Raw genomic sequence first — 20,296 nt, 5'->3', positions numbered from 1 at the left:
TCCCCAGGTCAAGCCACTTTTGAACCAGAAACAGCGGCAGAAGCGCCTGACCTGGGCTACAGAGAAGCAGCACTGGACTGTTGCATGTCATTTGGAAATCAAGGTGCCAGAGTCTGGAGGAAGACTGGGGAGAGGGAAATGCCAAAATGCCTGAAGTCCAGTGTCAAGTACCCACAGTCAGTGATGGTCTGGGGTGCCATGTCAGCTGCTGGTGTTGGTCCACTGTGTTTTATCAAGGGCAGGGTCAATGCAGCTAGCTATCAGGAGATTTTGGAGCACTTCATGCTTCCATCTGCTGAAAAGCTTTATGGAGATGAAGATTTCATTTTTCAGCATGACCTGGCACCTGCTCACAGTGCCAAAACCACTGGTAAATGGTTTACTGACCATGGTATTACTGTGCTCAATTGGCCTGCCAACTCTCCTGACCTGAACCCCATAGAGAATCTGTGGGATATTGGGAAGAGAAAGTTGAGAGACGCAAGACCCAACACTCTGGATGAGCTTAAGGCCGCTATCGAAGCATCCTGGGCCTCCATAACACCTCAGCAGTGCCACAGGCTGATTGCCTCCATGCCACGCCGCATTGAAGCAGTCATTTCTGCAAAAGGATTCCCGACCAAGTATTGAGTGCATAACTGAACATAATTATTTGAAGGTTGACTTTTTTTGTATTAAAAACACTTTTCTTTTATTGGTCGGATGAAATATGCTAATTTTTTTAGATAGGAAATTTGGGTTTTCATGAGCTGTATGCCAAAATCATCAATATTAAAACAATAAAAGGCTTGAACTACTTCAGTTGGTGTGTAATGAATCTAAAATATAAAAAAGTCTAATGTTTATCAGTACATTACAGAAAATAATGAACTTTATCACAATATGCTATTTTTTTTAGAAGGACCTGTATAATATATATATATATATATATATATATATATATATATATTATATTATATTGTTATATGTTATAAAGACAACATGTATCCAGTATATTATATATATTTCTCATTAGGAGAATATTCATCTCTAAAAGAGTGTCTGTAAAGATGTGTGTTTTGTAACAATTAATCACATCTTTGGTATGACATGAGGTACTGATATCTCTGTGAGAAAACAAGGCCATTCATATAATTATAGTCCATAAATCAACAGTGTAAGAAACATTCAGAGAGACGCCTAGAGGTCTGTCTCTAATTTCTACAGGTATCAGAATGAATCCCTATAGCTTTGAATTAAAGCTTCTAAGGTCAAATGTATAGAATACGTTTTATTCAGACTTACATAAGTTAACCCTTTATACTATATTGAAAATAGCTTACACAGCAGTGCCACCTAGGTATGAGTAGGTGACATTACAACAGTAGCAAAAGTGCATTCTGGGTAAGGTTATGATGTCACATTTTTTATCAATGGTCACGCCCATCCGACAATGATTGGAAAGTTCCAAACTAGGAAGGTGTGTCTAACTGATAAGTTTGTGGTCATAAACAATACACAAAGGGGAAGAGAGGAGAAGAGAAGTAAAGCTCTCTAGAGGGGTCTATCAAGATAAAAGCCATGGTGAGATGCGCTATGATGGACCACCCAGCTTTCCTAGGAGAAGAAGTGAGATTCCTACTAGGATTTGGTAAGAAACACAGAAAATGATATTTCATTTTATTAAGACTAATTTGATAGTATGGGTGAAATTATACCATCTAGATTGGCGAATAAATAAATAATTAAATGAATTGATCATCTCCATATTGAGATGTAGTCTTAGGATATTGTGAGGCTTCATTCTACCTGCAGAAGAATCTAGACTTATAATCTAGCAAAGCATTACATAATTGCTTTTATATATATATATATATATATATATATATATATACAGTACAGACCAAAAGTTTGGACACACCTTCTCATTCAAAGAGTTTTCTTTATTTTCATGACTATGAAAATTGTAGATTCACACTGAAGGCATCACAACTATGAATTAACACATGTGGAATTATATACATAACAATAAAGTGAAACAACTGAAAATATGTCATATTCTAGGTTCTTCAAAGTAGCCACCTTTTGCTTTGATTACTGCTTTGCACACTCTTGGCATTCTCTTGATGAGCTTCAAGAGGTAGTCACCTGAAATGGTTTTCACTTCACAGGTGTGCCCTGTCTGGTTTAATAAGTGGGATTTCTTGCCTTATAAATGGGGTTGGGACCATCAGTTGCATTGTGGAGAAGTCAGGTGGATACACAGCTGATAGTCCTACTGAATAGACTGTTAGAATTTGTATTATGGCAAGAAAAAAGCAGCTAAGTAAGGAAAAAACGAGTGGCCATCATTACCTTAAGAAATGAAGGTCAGTCAGTCTGAAAAATTGGGAAAACTTTGAAAGTGTCCCCAAGTGCAGTCACAAAAACCATCAAGCGCTACAAAGAAACTGGCTCACATGCGGACCGCCCCAGGAAAGGAAGACCAAGTGTCACCTCTGCTGCGGAGGATAAGTTCACCTGAGTCACCAGCCTCAGAAATCGCAGGTTAACAGCAGCTCAGATTAGAGACCAGGTCAATGCCACACAGAGTTCTAGCAGCAGACACGTCTCTAGAACAAATGTGAACTTTAAATAATGGGAATAGCTCACTCCTGTGTGATAGGGACCAGGTGCTCTAGTCCTTAAACTGTATCACCCATACAGGAAAAAATTATTACAAACAAAGAAATATTATGGACTGGCACTCTGTATGTGTGGATAAAATCAATGATGTATACAATATAAAGTGATCACATTCGTTTAATGATTGCTAAAACATTAAAATACCTATATAAACACAATAATAGTACAAGCTACTGTTATCTAAATGGATGGGGGTCTAAGGTGTAAAATAGCGCAGAAGAATCAGGTATTTCCTGTCCCCAATTGTGGAATATTCTTATGGGAATAAAGAGTTCTGTTTGTCTCAGATTATTGGTAATTATCCAGACTCAATGTCCATATAGCAGTGTGAAAGTGCTGATTTGCATTAAATGGAGCTCTATGTGGGCTCAAAAGTCTTGTTTAGTCTTGAGTTGCTGGCAAATGTCCGGACTCAATTTCAGCACAACAACAAGAGTGCTCACTTGCACTATGTAGAACCCTGTGTGGGTCTTACCTTCTCCACGATCGAGGCAATAGATCTTAAGTTGTGGTCTTCCAAACCTGCGTATCAGTGTACGCTGCTGTGTTAGAATGTCTTCAAACTTTCCACACGGACGCCGGCAGGTCACGTGGTCTAGTGCTGCGCTGTAGTGTGTGATTCACAGTACAAGGTATCGCGGGTATTGGAGCCAAGATTTTGAATATAGAAGGTTGGTAGAATCCGGAGCGCTCCGTTCATTCAAAAATCAATCGAAAATATCCTTCAGATTTTTGTAGTCATTAGTGTAGAGGCCTCTTTCTTAAGTCCAAAGAAAGGGAGTAGTACTCTGTTCACGCCAGACGCGTTTCGGGGACCTCTTACCCCTTCCTCAGTGGCAGCTATTCTCCCATTTTCAACTGGCTATTTATAGACCGCCCAGGTCTATCTGAATTAGTGGTGTGGAGTTAGTAATTCAGGAATCAACTTTGTTTCTTTGTATGCGATTTTCTATATGCGATTATGACGCGTTTTTTTGTCATGCGTTTTTTTCTTTTTTATGCGTTTTTTTTATATATTGCATCTTGTGATGAGTAGTCACCACCCAATAGAGATAAATGTTATATCTTGTTGCTTTCAATAAAATTATAATAAAAACTGAATTAATACTGCTAAAAACATAGATTACAATAATAATCATACAACAAATAAAAATCTTGTATTATATCATAATGGAACATAGATATATTTATAAATCATTAACTGTATAAAGTGACATTCAGGGGATTCAACTTGAGATGTTGATGATATGGGGGGTACATGTCTGGCACCGAAGGGGAGTCTCAGTGCTGATAAACAGCTAGACATGAGACTCTCCATCGGATGGCAGACATGCAGCCCAAACTCAAAGAAAGCCAAAAATTTCTAATTCTGCATTTAAACCCAATGGAATGAGGCTGCCGAAATCAAAGATGAGTCTTGATTCGGCTCTAGACATTCTTTCTATATGTTTGCCACCACGCCAGTGTTGATAAATTTTTTGTAACGCCATGAAAGACATCCCTTTCGGATTTTTATCATGGAATTCTTTGAAGTGCCTTGATAGTGCATGTTTCATATAGCCACTTTTGATATTTCGCAGGTGTTCGCTTATTCTAACTTTAAGAGATCTTTTTGTTCTGCCAATGTACTGCTTATTGCAGGGACATTGGATCAGATAAATTACACTTGAGGTATCACAATTGAGAAAAAAAATTATCGTCATTGAAAAATTATTCTGAGATGAGGATACCTCTGTGATTTTTCTAGGGAATTTTGTTGTTTTACAACCCTGGCACTTGCCACATCTATAGAATCCCTTTAGGTTAATCCAATTGTTTGTGTGAGGGGAAAACTTTTTCAGTTTGTGTTTAATGGAAGGTGCAATTTTAAGTTCCTAAGTTTTGTGCTCTTGTGTATATAATTTTAGGTTTGGTGGGTATAAGTGGATCAATTGTTTTATCCTGTGTTAACAGATTCCAATATTTATTAATGATGTGTTCAACTTGTTTGTGTTGTGTTGAAAATGGTAATATGATCCTAAAGTCTATATTATCCCCCTTTGTATTATTTTTGTGATTTTTTACAAAGAAAGAATCTCTAGGTGTTTCATTTACCTTACAAAGCGCTCGTTCTAATACGTGTGTGGGATAGTTTTTTTCAATGAACTTATTTTTAAGCAATTGAGCTTCTTCTAAATATTGTGAATCCTCAGTACAATTTCTTTTTATCCGGCGAAATTGTCCAAAGGGTACATTCATCAGCCAGTGTGGCAAATGGCAGCTTGAATATAATATGTATCCATTCCTCGCCATTGGTTTTTGAAATGTTCGACATATATATATTTGTCTCCCTTTTTACTGATGTTTAAATCTAAAAATTCTGTCTCTGATTTATTGATACTAGCTGTAAAGGTTAGATTATATGAATTATTATTTAATTCAGATATAAATGACAGTAGGGTAGCTTCATTACCCCTCCAGATCAATATGACGTCATCAATATATCTCTGCCAGAGCACCAGGCTGCCCCCCCCTCTTGGGATCAACAAACAAACTCTCCCAATGTGCCAGAAATAAGTTTGCATAACTAGGGGCAAATGAAAAACAAAAAAAAATTGTGGCAATTCTGGAGGAGCTGCTCAGCCCATGACACTGTAGCGTGTCTTTAGTTAGGGGAGCAGCCCGACCGCATGTGGACCGCAGTAATCGACTAACCCCAGCAAAATATGCATACAATGGAGGATATCGACGCGGTCCACATGCACCACAAGAGCAAACTACACCGAATGTAGCAATCATATAGAACACACAGAGAGAATGCACCAAACAGATATAACACTGACTATGCTGGCAAGACATAAGTAAAGGTATTAAAAGCTGAGACTTTTGCCAATATGTTCCAGTCATGGAGATATCGGAGCCCATCATGCACCACGTCACGGTTCTCAGCATGGCAAGGGGTCCTAACCACTACTCTGACTATGGTGCGAACACGGTCTGGGGATGATATAATTCAGCTCACAGTCAAGCTCCCCACAATTGCCCAGCATGAATACTGCGGTTGTACAATGTGGATGAAGCCAGGCCGTGAGCCACACCCACACCAGACCATGTGATGGAGGTTACCAGGTGCAAAAAAAGTGTTAGAGTGCCAAGTAAAGGCAAACACACTCAAATCTCGCAAGACAGAAAATTAAAAAAATAAATAAAATTAAAAACAAAAAAAAAAATTTTGTTTTTCATTTTCTGTCTTGCTAGATTTGAGTGTGTTTGCCTTTACTTGGCACTCTAACACTTTTTTGCACCTGGTAACCTCCATCACATGGTCTGGTGTGGGTGTGGCTCACGGCCTGGCTTCATCCACATTGTACAACCGCAGTATTCATGCTGGGCAATTGTGGGGAGCTTGGCTGTGAGCTGAATTATATCATCCCCAGACCGTGTTCACACCATAGTCAGAGTAGTGGTTAGGACCCCTTGCCATAACTAGGGGCAAACCTGGTGCCCATGGCAGTCCCTGTGATCTGGAGGTAGTAGTTCTTCTCAAAATAGAAGAAGTTGTGTTCCAATATAGGTCTTACACCCTCTGTTATATCACTTGTGTGGTATCTTTTAGATGTGACACTGTTTTTTTAACTAACGGTTGAAGCCATGAGTCAATGTATTTAGGCAAATTTGCAGTTAAGGGACCGATGCCAGATATTATGGGGCAGCCGGGCGGACTAACAGGATCCTTATGTACCTTCGGCAGGCAATAAAGGACTGAGAGTCTGCCCGGCGTTCCCACAATAAAATCAAACTCTGTCTTTGTTAGGATTCCCAGATGTAACCCTCTGTTGCAATATTTCAGCAATTTCTCTTTGAAGGCCACCGTTGGGTCTACTTTCAGTATTTTGTAAGTACTGGCATCAGATAGATGTCTCCAACATTCGTTGTTATAATCTTTAGTATTCATAATCACTATAGCTCCCCCACCTCTAGAACTACTGTTAAGAGGAGACTGTGTGAATCAGGCCTTCATGGTAGAATATCTGCTAGGAAACCACCGTTAAGGACAGGCAACAAGCAGAAGAGACTTTGGGCTAAAGAACACAAGCAATGGACATTAGACCAGTGGAAATCTGTGCTTTGGTCTGATGAGTCCAAATTTGAGATCTTTGGTTCCAACCACCGTGTCTTTGTGCGACGCAGAAAAGGTGAACAGATGGACTCTACATGCCTGGTTCCCACCGTGAAGCATGGAGGAGGAGGTGTGATGGTGTGGGGGTGCTTTGCTGGTGACACGGTTGGGGATTTATTCAAAATTGAAGGCATACTGAACCAGCATGGCTACCACAGCATCTTGCAGCGGCATGCTATTCCATCCGGTTTGCGTTTAGTTGGACCATCATTTATTTTTCAACAGGACAATTACCCCAAACACACCTCCAGGCTGTGTAAGGGCTATTTGACCATGAAGGAGAGTGATGGGGTGCTGCGCCAGATGACCTGGCCTCCACAGTCACCGGACCTGAACCTAATCGAGATGGTTTGGGGTGAGCTGGACCGCAGAGTGAAGGCAAAAGGGCCAACAAGTGCTAAGCATCTCTGGGAACTCCTTCAAGACTGTTGGAAGACCATTTCAGGTGACTACCTCTTGAAGCTCATCAAGAGAATGCCAACAGTGTGCAAAGCTGTAATCAAAGCAAAAGGTGGCTACTTTGAAGAACCTAGAATATGACATGTTTTCAGTTGTTTCACACTTTTTTGTTATGTATATAAATCCACATGTGTTAATTCATAGTTTTGATGCCTTCAGTGTGAGTCTACAATTTTCATAGTCATGAAAATAAAGAAAACTCTTTGAATGAGAAGGTATGTCCAAACTTTTGGTCTGTACTGTATATATTTATATATATATATATATATATATATAGTGTCTGTCCCACATAGAGATTATAAAAAGACAACTTTATAAAGTTATGCTAATTAGGTCTCGCAAGTGCCCATGGGCGGCGTTATGGCCGCAAGTGCCCAAACCCCTTGCTGATGTGCCCAGATAACCGATCCCCTTTCAGTCCTCTGGCCCGCCCTGCCCTCATACTTCGTCATCCGCCTCTGGCTCGGAGATCCCATGGTTATCTGGGCACATCGACGAGGGGCCTGAGCACTGGTAGCCATAACGCCGGCCCCTGGGCACTTGCGAGACCTAAGGCTCCATTCACACGTCCGCAACGTGTTTTGCGGAACCACGGATTCGGAAAACACGGACAGCTGCAATGTGCGTTCCGCATTTTGTGGACCGCACATTGCCGGCACTAAAAGAATATGCCTGTTCTTGTCCGCAATTGCGGACAAGAATAGGACATGTTCTATTTTTTTCGGGAACGGAATTGCAGACCCGGAAGTGCGGGTCTGCAATTCCGTGTCTGGGCAGCACATCGTGCTGCCCCATAGAAGTGAATAGGTCCGCAATTCCGTTCCGCTCTACGTGGAAAATACACAATATAGGTACTATTTTAATGGTGGGCAACTGTTCTGTAACGTGATATGAACAATCTAAAATGCTCAAAGTAGGTGACAGACTCCCTTTAATTGAGAGCCGCTCTCTATGGGCTCTAGAGCAGGTGCCAGGTTTACCTCTACTGTCCACATACTCGGCGCTCACTCTCCCTATTAGCATGTCTACATTTACACTTTCTTGGAACTGCCTGTAGCTAGGAGTTTGCTGATGACTTCACTGATGATTTGCAGTGGGTATGCAATGTGCATTATAGAGAACAGACCAGAATAGTATGATGATGATGCCAGGGACTCTTTAAAAGAAAGAACTACACATGCTGAATGAGTAGTTGCATTTTTATTCACATGCAGTACACAAGATTTGATTGTGAATATTTCAAATTTGTCCATATCTGACAACCAAAACTATAACAACTAAAATGTGTATTTCCAGGTTGGAGGTACTTTGGATAAATTATTATTATTATTATTATTATTATTGGACTAATAACAATGTCCTCATGTATTGTTATAATTATTATGACTGCTAGCAATGGAAGTAATCTGAAAATACAGTTCACATTGCTAAAGCACTAGGTGTCGTTCATATCGATATATTAGGTCATCCCCTTAGGTTGCATTTACACCTGATTAATTGCCATTTTTGCAAAAACCTTGGCAAAAAAAAAACTGCTGAAAAACCACAGTGGGTTAATGCACTTTAATATTTGTGTGCACCTGTCATACTTGTTAGGTTGTCTGGGTAGGCAATTAAATGGCTCATATCGGAATGTATAAAACAAGGGTACTCAAATAATCATATTACTTTTCTTTAGAACTTGGGAATTCAGTATGAATTCTAAAATGCAGATTCTACATTCGGATTATGAAGAATATTTGTATAAAACAGGCAAAAAAGAACAAACAATCACAACCACTGGGCCAGTCACAGAACAACACACATATAATAATGTAAATAGGTATCACATGTAAATCTATTTACAATAGTAATCCACTCCATAGAGTAACTTCTTTTATTTATTTTTTTGGATTATGTATTTTTGATCCTTGTAACTTTGAAAGTAAAAAATAAAATGAAAATTAAAAAGTCTTTGTTATACACACAATGACCTCTAGATGTCACTATTGTCTAACAGACCTGACAATAGTAAAAGCCCCATGAAAAGTATAAAATGCTCAGAGTATGGTATGGCAGTTCATCCCCGGGGCTAAAATACTGCAAGGGTAAGGATTTCATTAAATATCCCAAATATAAAAAGGAGTCTAAGTTTAGAGAGTTGGTGACTCAATGGTGAGCAGAGCCTGCTGTCCACACAGAGAAGATGTGGGGTTTTGAATGAAGTCCAGAAGTGTCAAACTTTTTGCAAGTAGGTCATCCATGGTAAAGATCAATGGGAGTCGCGGATGCTAACGGGGGAGGAGGGGTGTGCTGTTAACAAGCTGAGAGGGAACATGCAGTTTCTTGGCTGTGGTTGGATGAGCAGGGTTTCCATCCTATTTCTTGGGCTGTGCCAAGCAGCTGAACAGTCTTCTAGGAATAGCGTGCAAGCTTGTTGTAGTTCTGGTCGAGATTTCTACACAGACACATCGACAACGTCATGACAAAGAGCTGGGAAACAGACAAGAAAAGATTAACCAGAGCAATGTCACAAAAATCAGAGAAAATATTTTCATTTTTCTGCTATAATTTAGATACAATGTGGGTAATTTATTAAAAATCGGCGTTTTAGATGCCGGTCTTAATATACCCTATAGTTGGCGGTGGATCCGCCAGACTTATGTAAAGGCACAGACCTCTATATAACTTTGTCGGATTTACCGCCGAAGACCTTTGTGCTGCAATTTGCACCAGAAATATGCCTAATATAGGCGTATTTATGGTTAGTAAATGACCCTCAATGTTTCTTTAGTAAATGGAGAGCTACCACATCTAAGAAATCTGCTGCATTTGACTACACCCCAATGCCTAGCCTTTAGGCTACATGCGCATGACCGTGCCGTGTTTTGCGGTACACAAATTGCAGAACGGAACAGGCGGCTCATTATAGAAATGTGGCTTAGATGCGGACCCAAACAACGGTCGTGTGCACGAGGCCTTAGGCCTCGTGCACACGAACGTTGTGTGCCCATGGCTGTACCGGCCCGTGTGCACTCCGCATCATGCATGCAGACCCATTCACTTGAATGGGTCCGCAATCAATGAGATGCGGAACGGAAGCACGGATCGGAACCCTACAGAAGCACTATGGAGCGCTTCCGTGGTTGTTCTATTTTTTTGCAGTGTGCGGACAGATCACGGACCCATTCAAGTTGAATGGGTCTCGATCCATCCTGCCCGCCGTATGGAAGTTGCCTGTGCATTGAGGACCGCAAATTGTGGTCCCCAATGCACAGAACGGATGCACAACGTTCATGTGCAAGAGGTCTTACATTGTTTTCAGCATTTTAAATGTCTTGTAGAAAAGAAAAAAACACCAAAGCACCACTTTTCATTGTTTGTTACTAATGTTTTTTTATAATGTAACATTTTGGATATGCATTTTTTTGCTGTTGTTTTGTAAGGCTGGGGTGACTGGCCACAACGCCCTTCGCAGGGACAAATATCACAATTTAGCCCTGAGGCATTGCAACTTTTAAAAGTGGACGTTGCTGCCAATGTGATGTGACAGCCACAAGAAATCCAAACCTACTTGCTACTTCCAGGTTTCAACGCACCCCCAGTTGCTGTCATTATGTGATATACAGTACAGTAGCATCGCTGCGATCTTTAGAACGTGCAGTGTGTTTCGCTGTCAGAATCGCTGTTTTGTCGTAGCCTGAAAAGGGTTGTCCGGGAATAATGACATTTTAGCAACTGCCAGCAGCCACCCTCACTTAAAGGGGTATTCCGGTTATAACAAGGATAGGGGATAACTATCAGATTGGTGGGGGTTCTACCAATGCGACCGCCACCAAGCACGAGAACGGGGGCCCCATACCCTGTGGAACCCCCCTGAAATGGACTGAGTGGCGGTGTGTATTTCCGACCAGCCACAGATAGAAGTAGTAAGTAAGGAAGTCCACAGCCGGCGAGCATCCTTTCTGCACTGTGCCACACACTAAATGGCCAAAAAATTCACCCGAACTCAGGGCCAGGCAGAATGACATGAACGCAGGCTGGCCCTGTCAATCAAGTCTAGCAGGGCGTGGCCAGAGATGGGAGAAGCCAGAGGAGCAGGACCAACGTCCGGTCAAACCCTTACGCTCCCCTTCTTTATCTCAAAATGTTGTAGATATGTTATTGCCACCTCCAAGAGTCCGCACCCACCCCCCATCCTCTCTACAGAATCAACAGTATGTAAAAGTACTGCTGAGCACAATGTAACGTCATGCTTTGTGGCTCTAGGACAATTGTATCAATGCCGGTTTTCAGCACTTGTTCGAACAGATACGAATGTGCCAAAAAAGTGAGCAGGCATTTACAATTGCAATAAATGAAATTCCTAATTAATTTTTCAAAAAGATTAGCCCTGGCATCGATTTCAACCTACAGCGAACCCATCAAGAAGATGTGCACTTTGCACCTTGACGCCTGTGACACCTGCTCACCCCTCACCCTGTGTGCTAGTAATCCTCTCCCCCATAGCTTTAAAGGAAGACCTTTTTTTATATTTCTAAGGTTGATATATAAAAAAAAGTTCATATTACAATTTATTTACTGTACACAAAAATATCATTGTATCCAATGAATGGGGCTGAGCGTGATACCAAGCACAACCGCTATACGATGTATGGGTTGGGAGGAGCTTATGAGAGCCGCTGCCTTTTCAAAACAGCTGATCGGCTGGGGTCCCGGGTGTCAGACCCCCCCACCAATCAGATATTGATTAAAAAATCCTGAAAACCCCCTTTAAACTGTATGTCCCTATAGTTAGCAATTAAAGACTGCAAGAATATCCGTAAAGACATTTCCCCACTGTCTTATCCTCTAATTGACCCATTTCTGTCTCCCATTTGCCTGTACGTATAAATCTAATCTTCCTCGTACTCTCACTCATCATACATTTTTATCACAGACACGGCCTTCTTTTTACAGCCAGAGGACACTAAATAATCTATACCCTTGTGATAAGAGACCATTCATTTTTAATTCAAATGCAAGATGCAGAATAGATGATGAAGGAGAAGACTCGAAGGAGTGGTGAAGCCTTCATACGGGAGGGTTTCTTTAACTTAAAGAGACACAACCATCATTTTTTAACATGTATGTTACCTTGCCAGTACTCCGAATAAAAGTCCCTGTAGAACAAGGGCACAAAAGGCTGCAGATATTAGCTCTGTCATTTGCAGTGTTATTACATTATGAACAGTGATGAAAAACAAACCAAATCCATCACGGCAAACACACAGAAGACACATCACACGGAGGTTTGTTTCCCCAGAGAAGATTTACCAGTCTGTGTACCAGATATACTGTATGTGTTATCTGATCTGCTTTTGGTGTCATATGGGTTGTGTGAGATTACAAAAACATGGCTGCTATCCTCCACAAACAGCACCCCCCCATGTCCATAGGCGTTATCTGGTATGGCACCTCGGCCCCATTAACTAGAAGAGGCTCGCCTACATTACCAGGCCCAAATCCTAAATCATAGTGGTCCTGTTTTTGCCCTGTTTTTGCAATCTCATAAAGTCATAGCCGCCGTTGCTGGTGATCCTGTGAGCACAATTGCGAGGCTGACCAACAATCACAGCAAATCCATGAGCCCTGAATCCCACACCCTGTGTCTTGAATATTTTGCAGTGTTACTATGCTGCCACATTATCTTAGTGGTGCCTATAGGATAACTGAAGCTGAGATCAATGCCAGAGGTGGCCAGCAGGGGGAGATCTATGTAAACTGCATTGCAAGGCAAAACACAGACTCTGCCCATGGGCCTGGTAGGAGTGCTCTCTCTATGCTTACTACATTGCGCAAAGGAAAATAGCGCCCTGCACTCTTGCCACGTCACATATGAGCCCTACGTTTAGCGTATACGCCAGGAAAATCTCCTAGCATGTACACCAAATGTAATCATAGGACTTCATTCACCCTACCAGAGTGCCCCATGGAATTAGCACTGTTCGTTGTTATGGGGACTCAATGGTTGTCACTGTTAAGGGGACACTGCAGCTGTCACTGTTATGCGAGCACTGTGACTTTCACTTATTGTACTTCAGATTTAGTCTCTCCCTTGAAAAGTCTGTATAATGTCAGTGTGCTGCTGGTAAAGGAAGCTTTGGTGTGCAGCTGGATCTCCTTGCCTTACAGTCCTAAATGGTTAATATTTATGTTTTAGAGAATAATTACTCATAAAGCATTTTCTTAATTTAACGTGTAATGGGATGGGAACCTGTCATCATGAACATGTAGTCCAATCTGTCTGCAACAATTTATCGAGCAGAAGTAGCTGAGCAGGCTGATATATCGTTTTGTGAGAAAAGTTCCAGTATAAGGTAATTTATTCATTTACATGTCTGTTCTTGTTTAGGAATCCAGTGGGTGGTCCTAGTAATTGACAGCCTTCTCTATATGAGTGTCAGTCACTGATAAGCCCGCCTCCTGGACTCTGGAACATAGAACAAGCAAAGATTTAAATACGTAGATTATAAGTTATTCTGGAACCTTTCCCACAAAACTATGTATCAGTCTGCTCAGCTCCTCCCGATCTACAACCTGATGCCTGTAAATCAGACACCATGGTCAATATGACAGGTTCCCTTTCAAGTGGCAGTAAACCACAGAGAAGATGTCTGGCCAATTATATTTTTTGTAAAAGGCTTAAAGGGATTCTGTCATCAGATTTTACCCCTCTAACCTAAACATATGCTCATGCGACTAATGCGAAGAATCCTAAGCTGGCCTTATTAAACCTCACTGTGGCTCTATTTTTCCAAAAAACTGTTTTTTATAACCTGTCAATCACTTATTTAAGGTGCCCAAGGGGAGGTCCGTTAATACAGGGTGCCCGGCCGCACTTCTGTCTTCAGCTCCGCCTTCCCTGTCTTCAGTACTGCCTTCTACAGCTCAGCGCCGCCTCCGCAATCCTCCCCGTCCCTCTGCCAGATCCCGCGCCTGCGCACTAGGCTCAGCCTGATGCGCCCGTGCAGACTCCTGGCAGCGGCTTCGTTGAGCGAAGTGCGCATGCCCCTGCCTGATGCGCTTTTCGCTCAACCCTGAAATGACATGCAGATTGGCTGAGCCTAGTGCACAGGCGCGGGATCTGGCAGAGGGACGGGGAGGGTTGCGGAGGCGGCGCTGAGCTGTAGAAGGCGGCGCTGAAGACAGGGAAAGCCGGCTCTGGGCACCCTGTATTAACGGACCTCCCCTTGGGCACCTTAAGTAAGTGATTGACAGGTTATAAAAAACTTTTTTTTGGGCAAATAGAGCCACAGTGAGGTTTAATAAGGCCAGCTTAAGATTCTTCTTATTAGTCTGGACATGAGCATATGTTTAGGTTAGAGGGGTAAAATCTGATGACAGAATCCCTTTAAGATGTGTAAATAATGAAGTAAGTCATACTCATCTTACCGATCCTGGTCAGTCTGTAATTCCTTGTCCCTTTCCACAAGCCGGAAATAACTGCTCAGCTAATCATTGCTCCCAGCTGTCACCTATTCTAGCTAGTGATTGGCTGAGTGGTCATTTCCTGCCTGTTGAAAGAGAACAGGAAGTTGAAATCGGCAGGGGAGCGGGAAGTGGCAGGGGATCGGCAAGATGATTCTGGCTGATTTATTATTTGACACTATTGTGAGCCTTGACCAGACATCCCTTTAAACGTTACCTGAATAATGGAATGAGAGGATATATTTGTTACGATATGAGTTATTAGATTTCTCGCTCTCGAGCTTATTATTCAGCACAATTTTTCCATCTGTTTTTGCTAGGTTTACCCAGAAATGATGTGTTGTGCACAGGTCACAGAACAGAGAAGAGGAATGGGGAAATATTCGGCTTGTCTGTCTCACCCGTCCACAACATGCACTGAGCAAATAGGGCGCCTTTAACACGAGTGAGTATTCCGCACGGGTGCAATGCGTGAGGTGAACGCATTGCGCCCGCACTGAATCCGGACCCATTCATTTCAGTGGGTCTGTGTACATGAGCGTTGGTTTTTATGCATCACTTGTGCGTTGCGTGAAAATCGCAGCATGTTTTATATTCAGCGTTTTTCATGCAACGCTGGCCCCATAGAAGTGAATGGGGCTGTGTGAAAATGGCATTGCATCCGCAATCAAGTGCGGATGCGATGTGTTTTTCACGGATGGTTGCTTAGAGATGTTGTTTGTAAACATTCAGTTTTCTATCGCGTGCGTGAAAAACGCATCAATGCACATTTCACCGGAGCGATAAAAACTGAACAACTGAATGCAATCGCAGGCAAACCTGAATGAACTTGCTTACGAAATGAACGCATCCTGACCTAATCCGCACACGGTCGTCTGCAAGGGGCCTAAGGGGTCAGCCGCGGAAGGAAACAAAAGAGGAACAGAAAACAGACAGCGCAGTTGTGAAAGAGAAGAGAATATTTTCAAGCAGGTGTGCTTATACAAGAGCAATGCCAAAACGGTTATATAAAATACCCTCATGCATAAAGTGACCGGATTTTTCATCTGTGCGGTATCTGCATTTTTTGTGAATAGTACACCGACCCATTCATTTCTATGGGGTCATGCACACATCCATATTTTTTGCAGATCCGTGTGGCCGTTCTGCAAATTATAGACCATATCCTACTCTGATCAGTATTATTTCTATTGATGGGAGTGAGAAGAATGTGGGATTTACACAGAAGGTCTCCATATTTTGTGGATCCGTTGTTTGCAAACTGAAATACGGACATGGCCGTGTAAGCAAAGCCTTATTAGAAGTGACCATGCTGCACCTGACAACCACAATGTCATTGTCATAAGCCTAGTTCCATAGTACAATTCTGCTGCGTGCCCTAAAGGCTGACCAACAGAATCAAAGACACATACGGTTAGGATTATACCATGTCAGCATGATCATGTAGTTAGTGGTGACCACATCAACAGGGTCATAATGGTAATTTGTAGTTCTGTTCTCGCCACATTTACCAGCAGGAAAAGATTCCTTAAAGTGAATATCCACCCGCATGGTGAATGAACACTATAATGTTTTTTTAATTTTTTTTTTATCTGAATAGGTCCTAAATTCTATGCTGATTAATTTCTCAATATATTAGTATAGCTTTTCTTATGCAGAGTTCCAAATCTCCTGTATATATTTAATAGGGTTATCCCATGAAGAATATTAGAATATTGTTTGTAGTTAAAAGGGTATTACTTTGTCATAACGCACATTTTTTAGTAGCGGGTGCAATGACAGGGAGCTGCGATAGCACCGCTCCCCATCATTATACCCCTCATGATCGCGGCATCTGAGAGTAAAAACAGTGTAAAATTAACAAATAACTCAATCATACTTACTGCCTCCATTTGCTCACCACGGGCTGGTCGTCATCTTGCTTGAAGATCTGGCACGAAATCTCACGCGGCCCGAGATGACGTCATCACGCATGGTATTTCATCCCTGATCTTCAATCAAGATAGCGGCAGCCGGCCCATCGCAAGCAAATTGAGGAGGTAAGTATGATTTTATTGTTTTTTACACTATTTCAGGTTAAATCGATTCGCTACCACAAAGCATGAGGAAATTCGGCTTTGTGGCGAATTAAATTTATCCTGAAATTTTGATCAAATTCCACTTCGTTGGATTCTATTCACTCAGCTCTACTGATGACCTAGCCTCTGGATAGGTCATCAGTATCTGATCGGTGGGGGGTCCAACACCCGGGACCACCGTGTGCTAGGGTGGACACATGCTGAATTATACCTCTCTCTCTGCACCTTTGGGTATGTGAGGGAGGGATCCCTGGGGTGGTGAGGAGAAGCTGAACAAGTGATAAGAGAATGACATGGCATCATTGTAATCACACTTCATCAGCATATCCTCTAAGAAGCAGAGAAGATGCTACAGCTACAGAAGCAGCCGCCTCACCACACCAGGGGTCTCTCTGAATACCGAAAGAAGTTAAAAAGTTAAATAATGATATTCTGTCTGTCTGCAGCCACCACTAGAGGGAGCTTAGGAGCAAACTCCATGTTGTATTGTTATTGAGTATATCGGCGTGCAATCAGCTCCTACACTCCCTCTAGTGGTGGTTGCAGGCATACAGAATCTTATTATTTAACGCTATATTTATGCAGGAGATTTCTATAAATTGTTCTCTGAGTGCTATTAAGCTAAAATATGAAATTGGACCTACTTAGATTTAAAATATGAAAATAGGAAAAAGTCTACTTATGACCTATAAATACAAAAGGTGTATATATAATCAAGTGCACCTTGATTTGGTTTAGGGGTGCATCTACAAAGAGTGAAATAGGGTAAAGTGGACTAGATGTAAGTATAAATGATGTCTACAAAGCAAACAAACCAAAGGCCACACAAGATATAACCTGACTGGGAAGAACAGGATATCATCCGAAGAGCTTCTCATTAACCTTTTTTCTAGAACCAAAGCCAGTATGTGGCCCAAGAACTGGAGAAACTGATAAAGTACAAAGGCGGTTAGTTAGTCTTTGTCTATTTCTGGTCCGGATGAAAGAGGATATGTGGGCCTCACAAAATAATGCAAATGTTCTATATAAGAACTGTCTGTATTTAGACATGTGAAGATGAGAGTGAATCCCCGCAGCAGCAGGTGTGAGCTCATTTCCTGCACATTTGTAAAAATAACAGTAAAGTTTCAAAACCAGTACGTAACATGGTTTCCTCTCTGTACAACAAATAGCCCTTGCACTGCATGAAACTTCCTCAGTCCAAAATGTGAATGATTATGTATAAGAAATATGTATGAAATAAGATGTTCAGTCACCACTAGTATACCCTAGTTATCATAGTTAAAACTTTCTATGTAATGGTCTAACAACACTTGTATAACGTTTTGGGATCACTGTGAAACCTATTTTTTTGCTGTTTGAATACAATTAGTTGTGTTCTAGACGTCCACGTCCCACCAGCGACAATGTACCTAACATCTGGCCCTACAGACTACCTCATGAAATGATTTTCTAGCCTTATGGTAAACCATTTAGAGCCAGACATTTGCTATTCAGCTTGAAAAATGTATGTTTTTTACAACTGTTGTTAGTGGTTGTAAGACCTCAGCTACTTGTAAGTGGTCCTTGTAATCAGGTTAGACTGCCAGAGATGATGAGATGTCTCATGGTTTCCACTTTTGCCACCCAAAAATACTGTACTTGCCAGACATTGGGTGTATTCAAAAGTGCCAGTCTTGAGACCTTCATTTGCCTTGATTATGTGCAGATCTTGGCAAAAAGACCACAAAATTGCCATATGTAAATATAGTCTAACATAAGTATAAAATGAATGGAGTTTGTATGTGTGACTTTGCAACTTCACTACTTCCTGTAACTTAGACAGTATCCTTCTCGAATTTCAGTCTTAAGTATTGAGGTCTATGTACCCATGTCTGGGTGGCAGATGTGAGCAGGGTTGGACTGGCCAACCAAAGTGCCAGAGGTTCTTCCAGCTGGCCCAGGCTGTGATGGAGTAGTAGGCCCCAAAGGTCCAGGATAATTACTTGCCACTAGCGTCTATTTCTTTTATTCCAAATCTGTTATATTTTATTGATTCTATAAGGATTGGGCCCAGAAAATAATTTCCTCTGGTGGGCCCAAGGAACAGTTCAACACTGGATGTGAGTGTCTCTGGCTGTCTGTTGTCCTGCCCACTGGAATCTTTCACCAGCACCAATCTCCCATTTGTAATGGTCCTGATGCTGCTAGTGGTTTACTGGCTTGGTGACAACCCTACTCATGAAACCTGATTGATTCTAAGAGTGAATATTCTTTTGTTTGATACATTTTAAAAGTTATATAGAGAGAATGGGCAGAAATAATATATCATTCAAAATACCTTCTTTTTGTCAAAAATATAAATTGTATGCAAAAATAACCCTCTCACTTCCGTGTGTTTCCTAATCTTTGCAATGCTTCAGATCAGGCATGCTCAACCTGCGGCCCTCCAGCTGTTGCAAAACTACAACTCCCATCAGTCCCGGACAGCCTACAGCTTTCAGCCTACAGAAGGGCATGGTGGGAGCTGTAGTTTTACAACAGCTGGAGGGGCGCAGGTTGAGCATCCCTGCTTCAGATGAAAGGGCCCGATTTTTATTCTTTATTCCCAATGCTAAAATTGTCCTTTTTTTTTTTACCCCGCCTTCCCCAAAAATGGGATAAAAAAATTATCAAAAAGTCATATGTACCCCAAAGTTTTACCAATAAAAACTACAGTTCACTCTGCAAGAAAAAAATAAGCCCTCACACACCTACATTGACAGAGACATAATAAAAGTCTATTTTTATGGCTACACAAGGCCATTTTTAAAATGTGTTTAGTTTTTTAAAAGTAGTAAAACTTAACAAAGGCTATACAAATTTGGTATCACCTTAATTTACTGACCTGTAGAATATTGTAGGCATTTAATTTCCCCCACACAGTGAACCATAAAAATGAAACCCCCCAAAAACAATAGTGGCATTGCATTGTCTTTCTTGCTCTACCTCCCAAATCATTTTTAAAGGTTTGCTATACATTACATGTAGCAACAAATGGTGTCATAAAAAAAAAAAAAAACTCATTGCGTAAAACACAAGCCCTCATATGGCTATGTCAATACAAAAAATCAAACCGTTATGGCTCTTGGAAAGCGTGGAAGAAAAAAACTGTTGTCACCAAATTTGTGGCCTAGTCATGAAGGGGGTTTAGAAACGATTCCCCTTATAAATGGACCCTCCATGATGATAATAAGTTAAAGTGGGAACGCCATTCCAATAAACAGTCAGATACAATAACGTGTACTGTGAAATATGTCATGTAATAGCACTCACCTCCAGTAAGGCAATGCCTATGCATACTCCAATAATACAGATGAGATTATTTATTATAAACGTCTGAATACTGTTCATACAGCCCTAAAATAAGATGGGAGAAGATTTATTTTTTTACATTTTTAATTAAAGTGACTAACGTTGACAGTTTAGTACACGGTAATATAAAAGTCTGCACTAAATGTATTGAAAT

General features: G+C 41.3%; 1 protein-coding gene across 2 annotated transcripts in view; it reads right to left on the bottom strand.

The window, feature by feature from the left end:
• Positions 1–8,462: 8,462 nt before the first annotated feature.
• LOC122928650 (leukocyte antigen CD37-like) overlaps positions 8,463–20,296 on the bottom strand; it is a 105,973-nt gene continuing 94,139 nt past the window's right edge. For both annotated transcript variants that reach the window (XM_044281697.1, XM_044281698.1), the window contains 2 exons: positions 20,104–20,187; positions 8,463–9,754 (listed from right to left, as the gene is read on the bottom strand). In XM_044281697.1, coding sequence (XP_044137632.1) covers positions 9,677–9,754; positions 20,104–20,187 — 162 coding nt within the window. In that variant the 3' untranslated portion in view covers positions 8,463–9,676. The remainder of the gene's footprint in view (positions 9,755–20,103; positions 20,188–20,296) is intronic.

The sequence above is a fragment of the Bufo gargarizans genome, chromosome 2, assembly GCF_014858855.1.
Source record: "Bufo gargarizans isolate SCDJY-AF-19 chromosome 2, ASM1485885v1, whole genome shotgun sequence".
Classification (NCBI taxonomy): Eukaryota; Metazoa; Chordata; class Amphibia; order Anura; family Bufonidae; genus Bufo; species Bufo gargarizans.
This window is presented reverse-complemented; position numbering and strand designations above follow the sequence as displayed.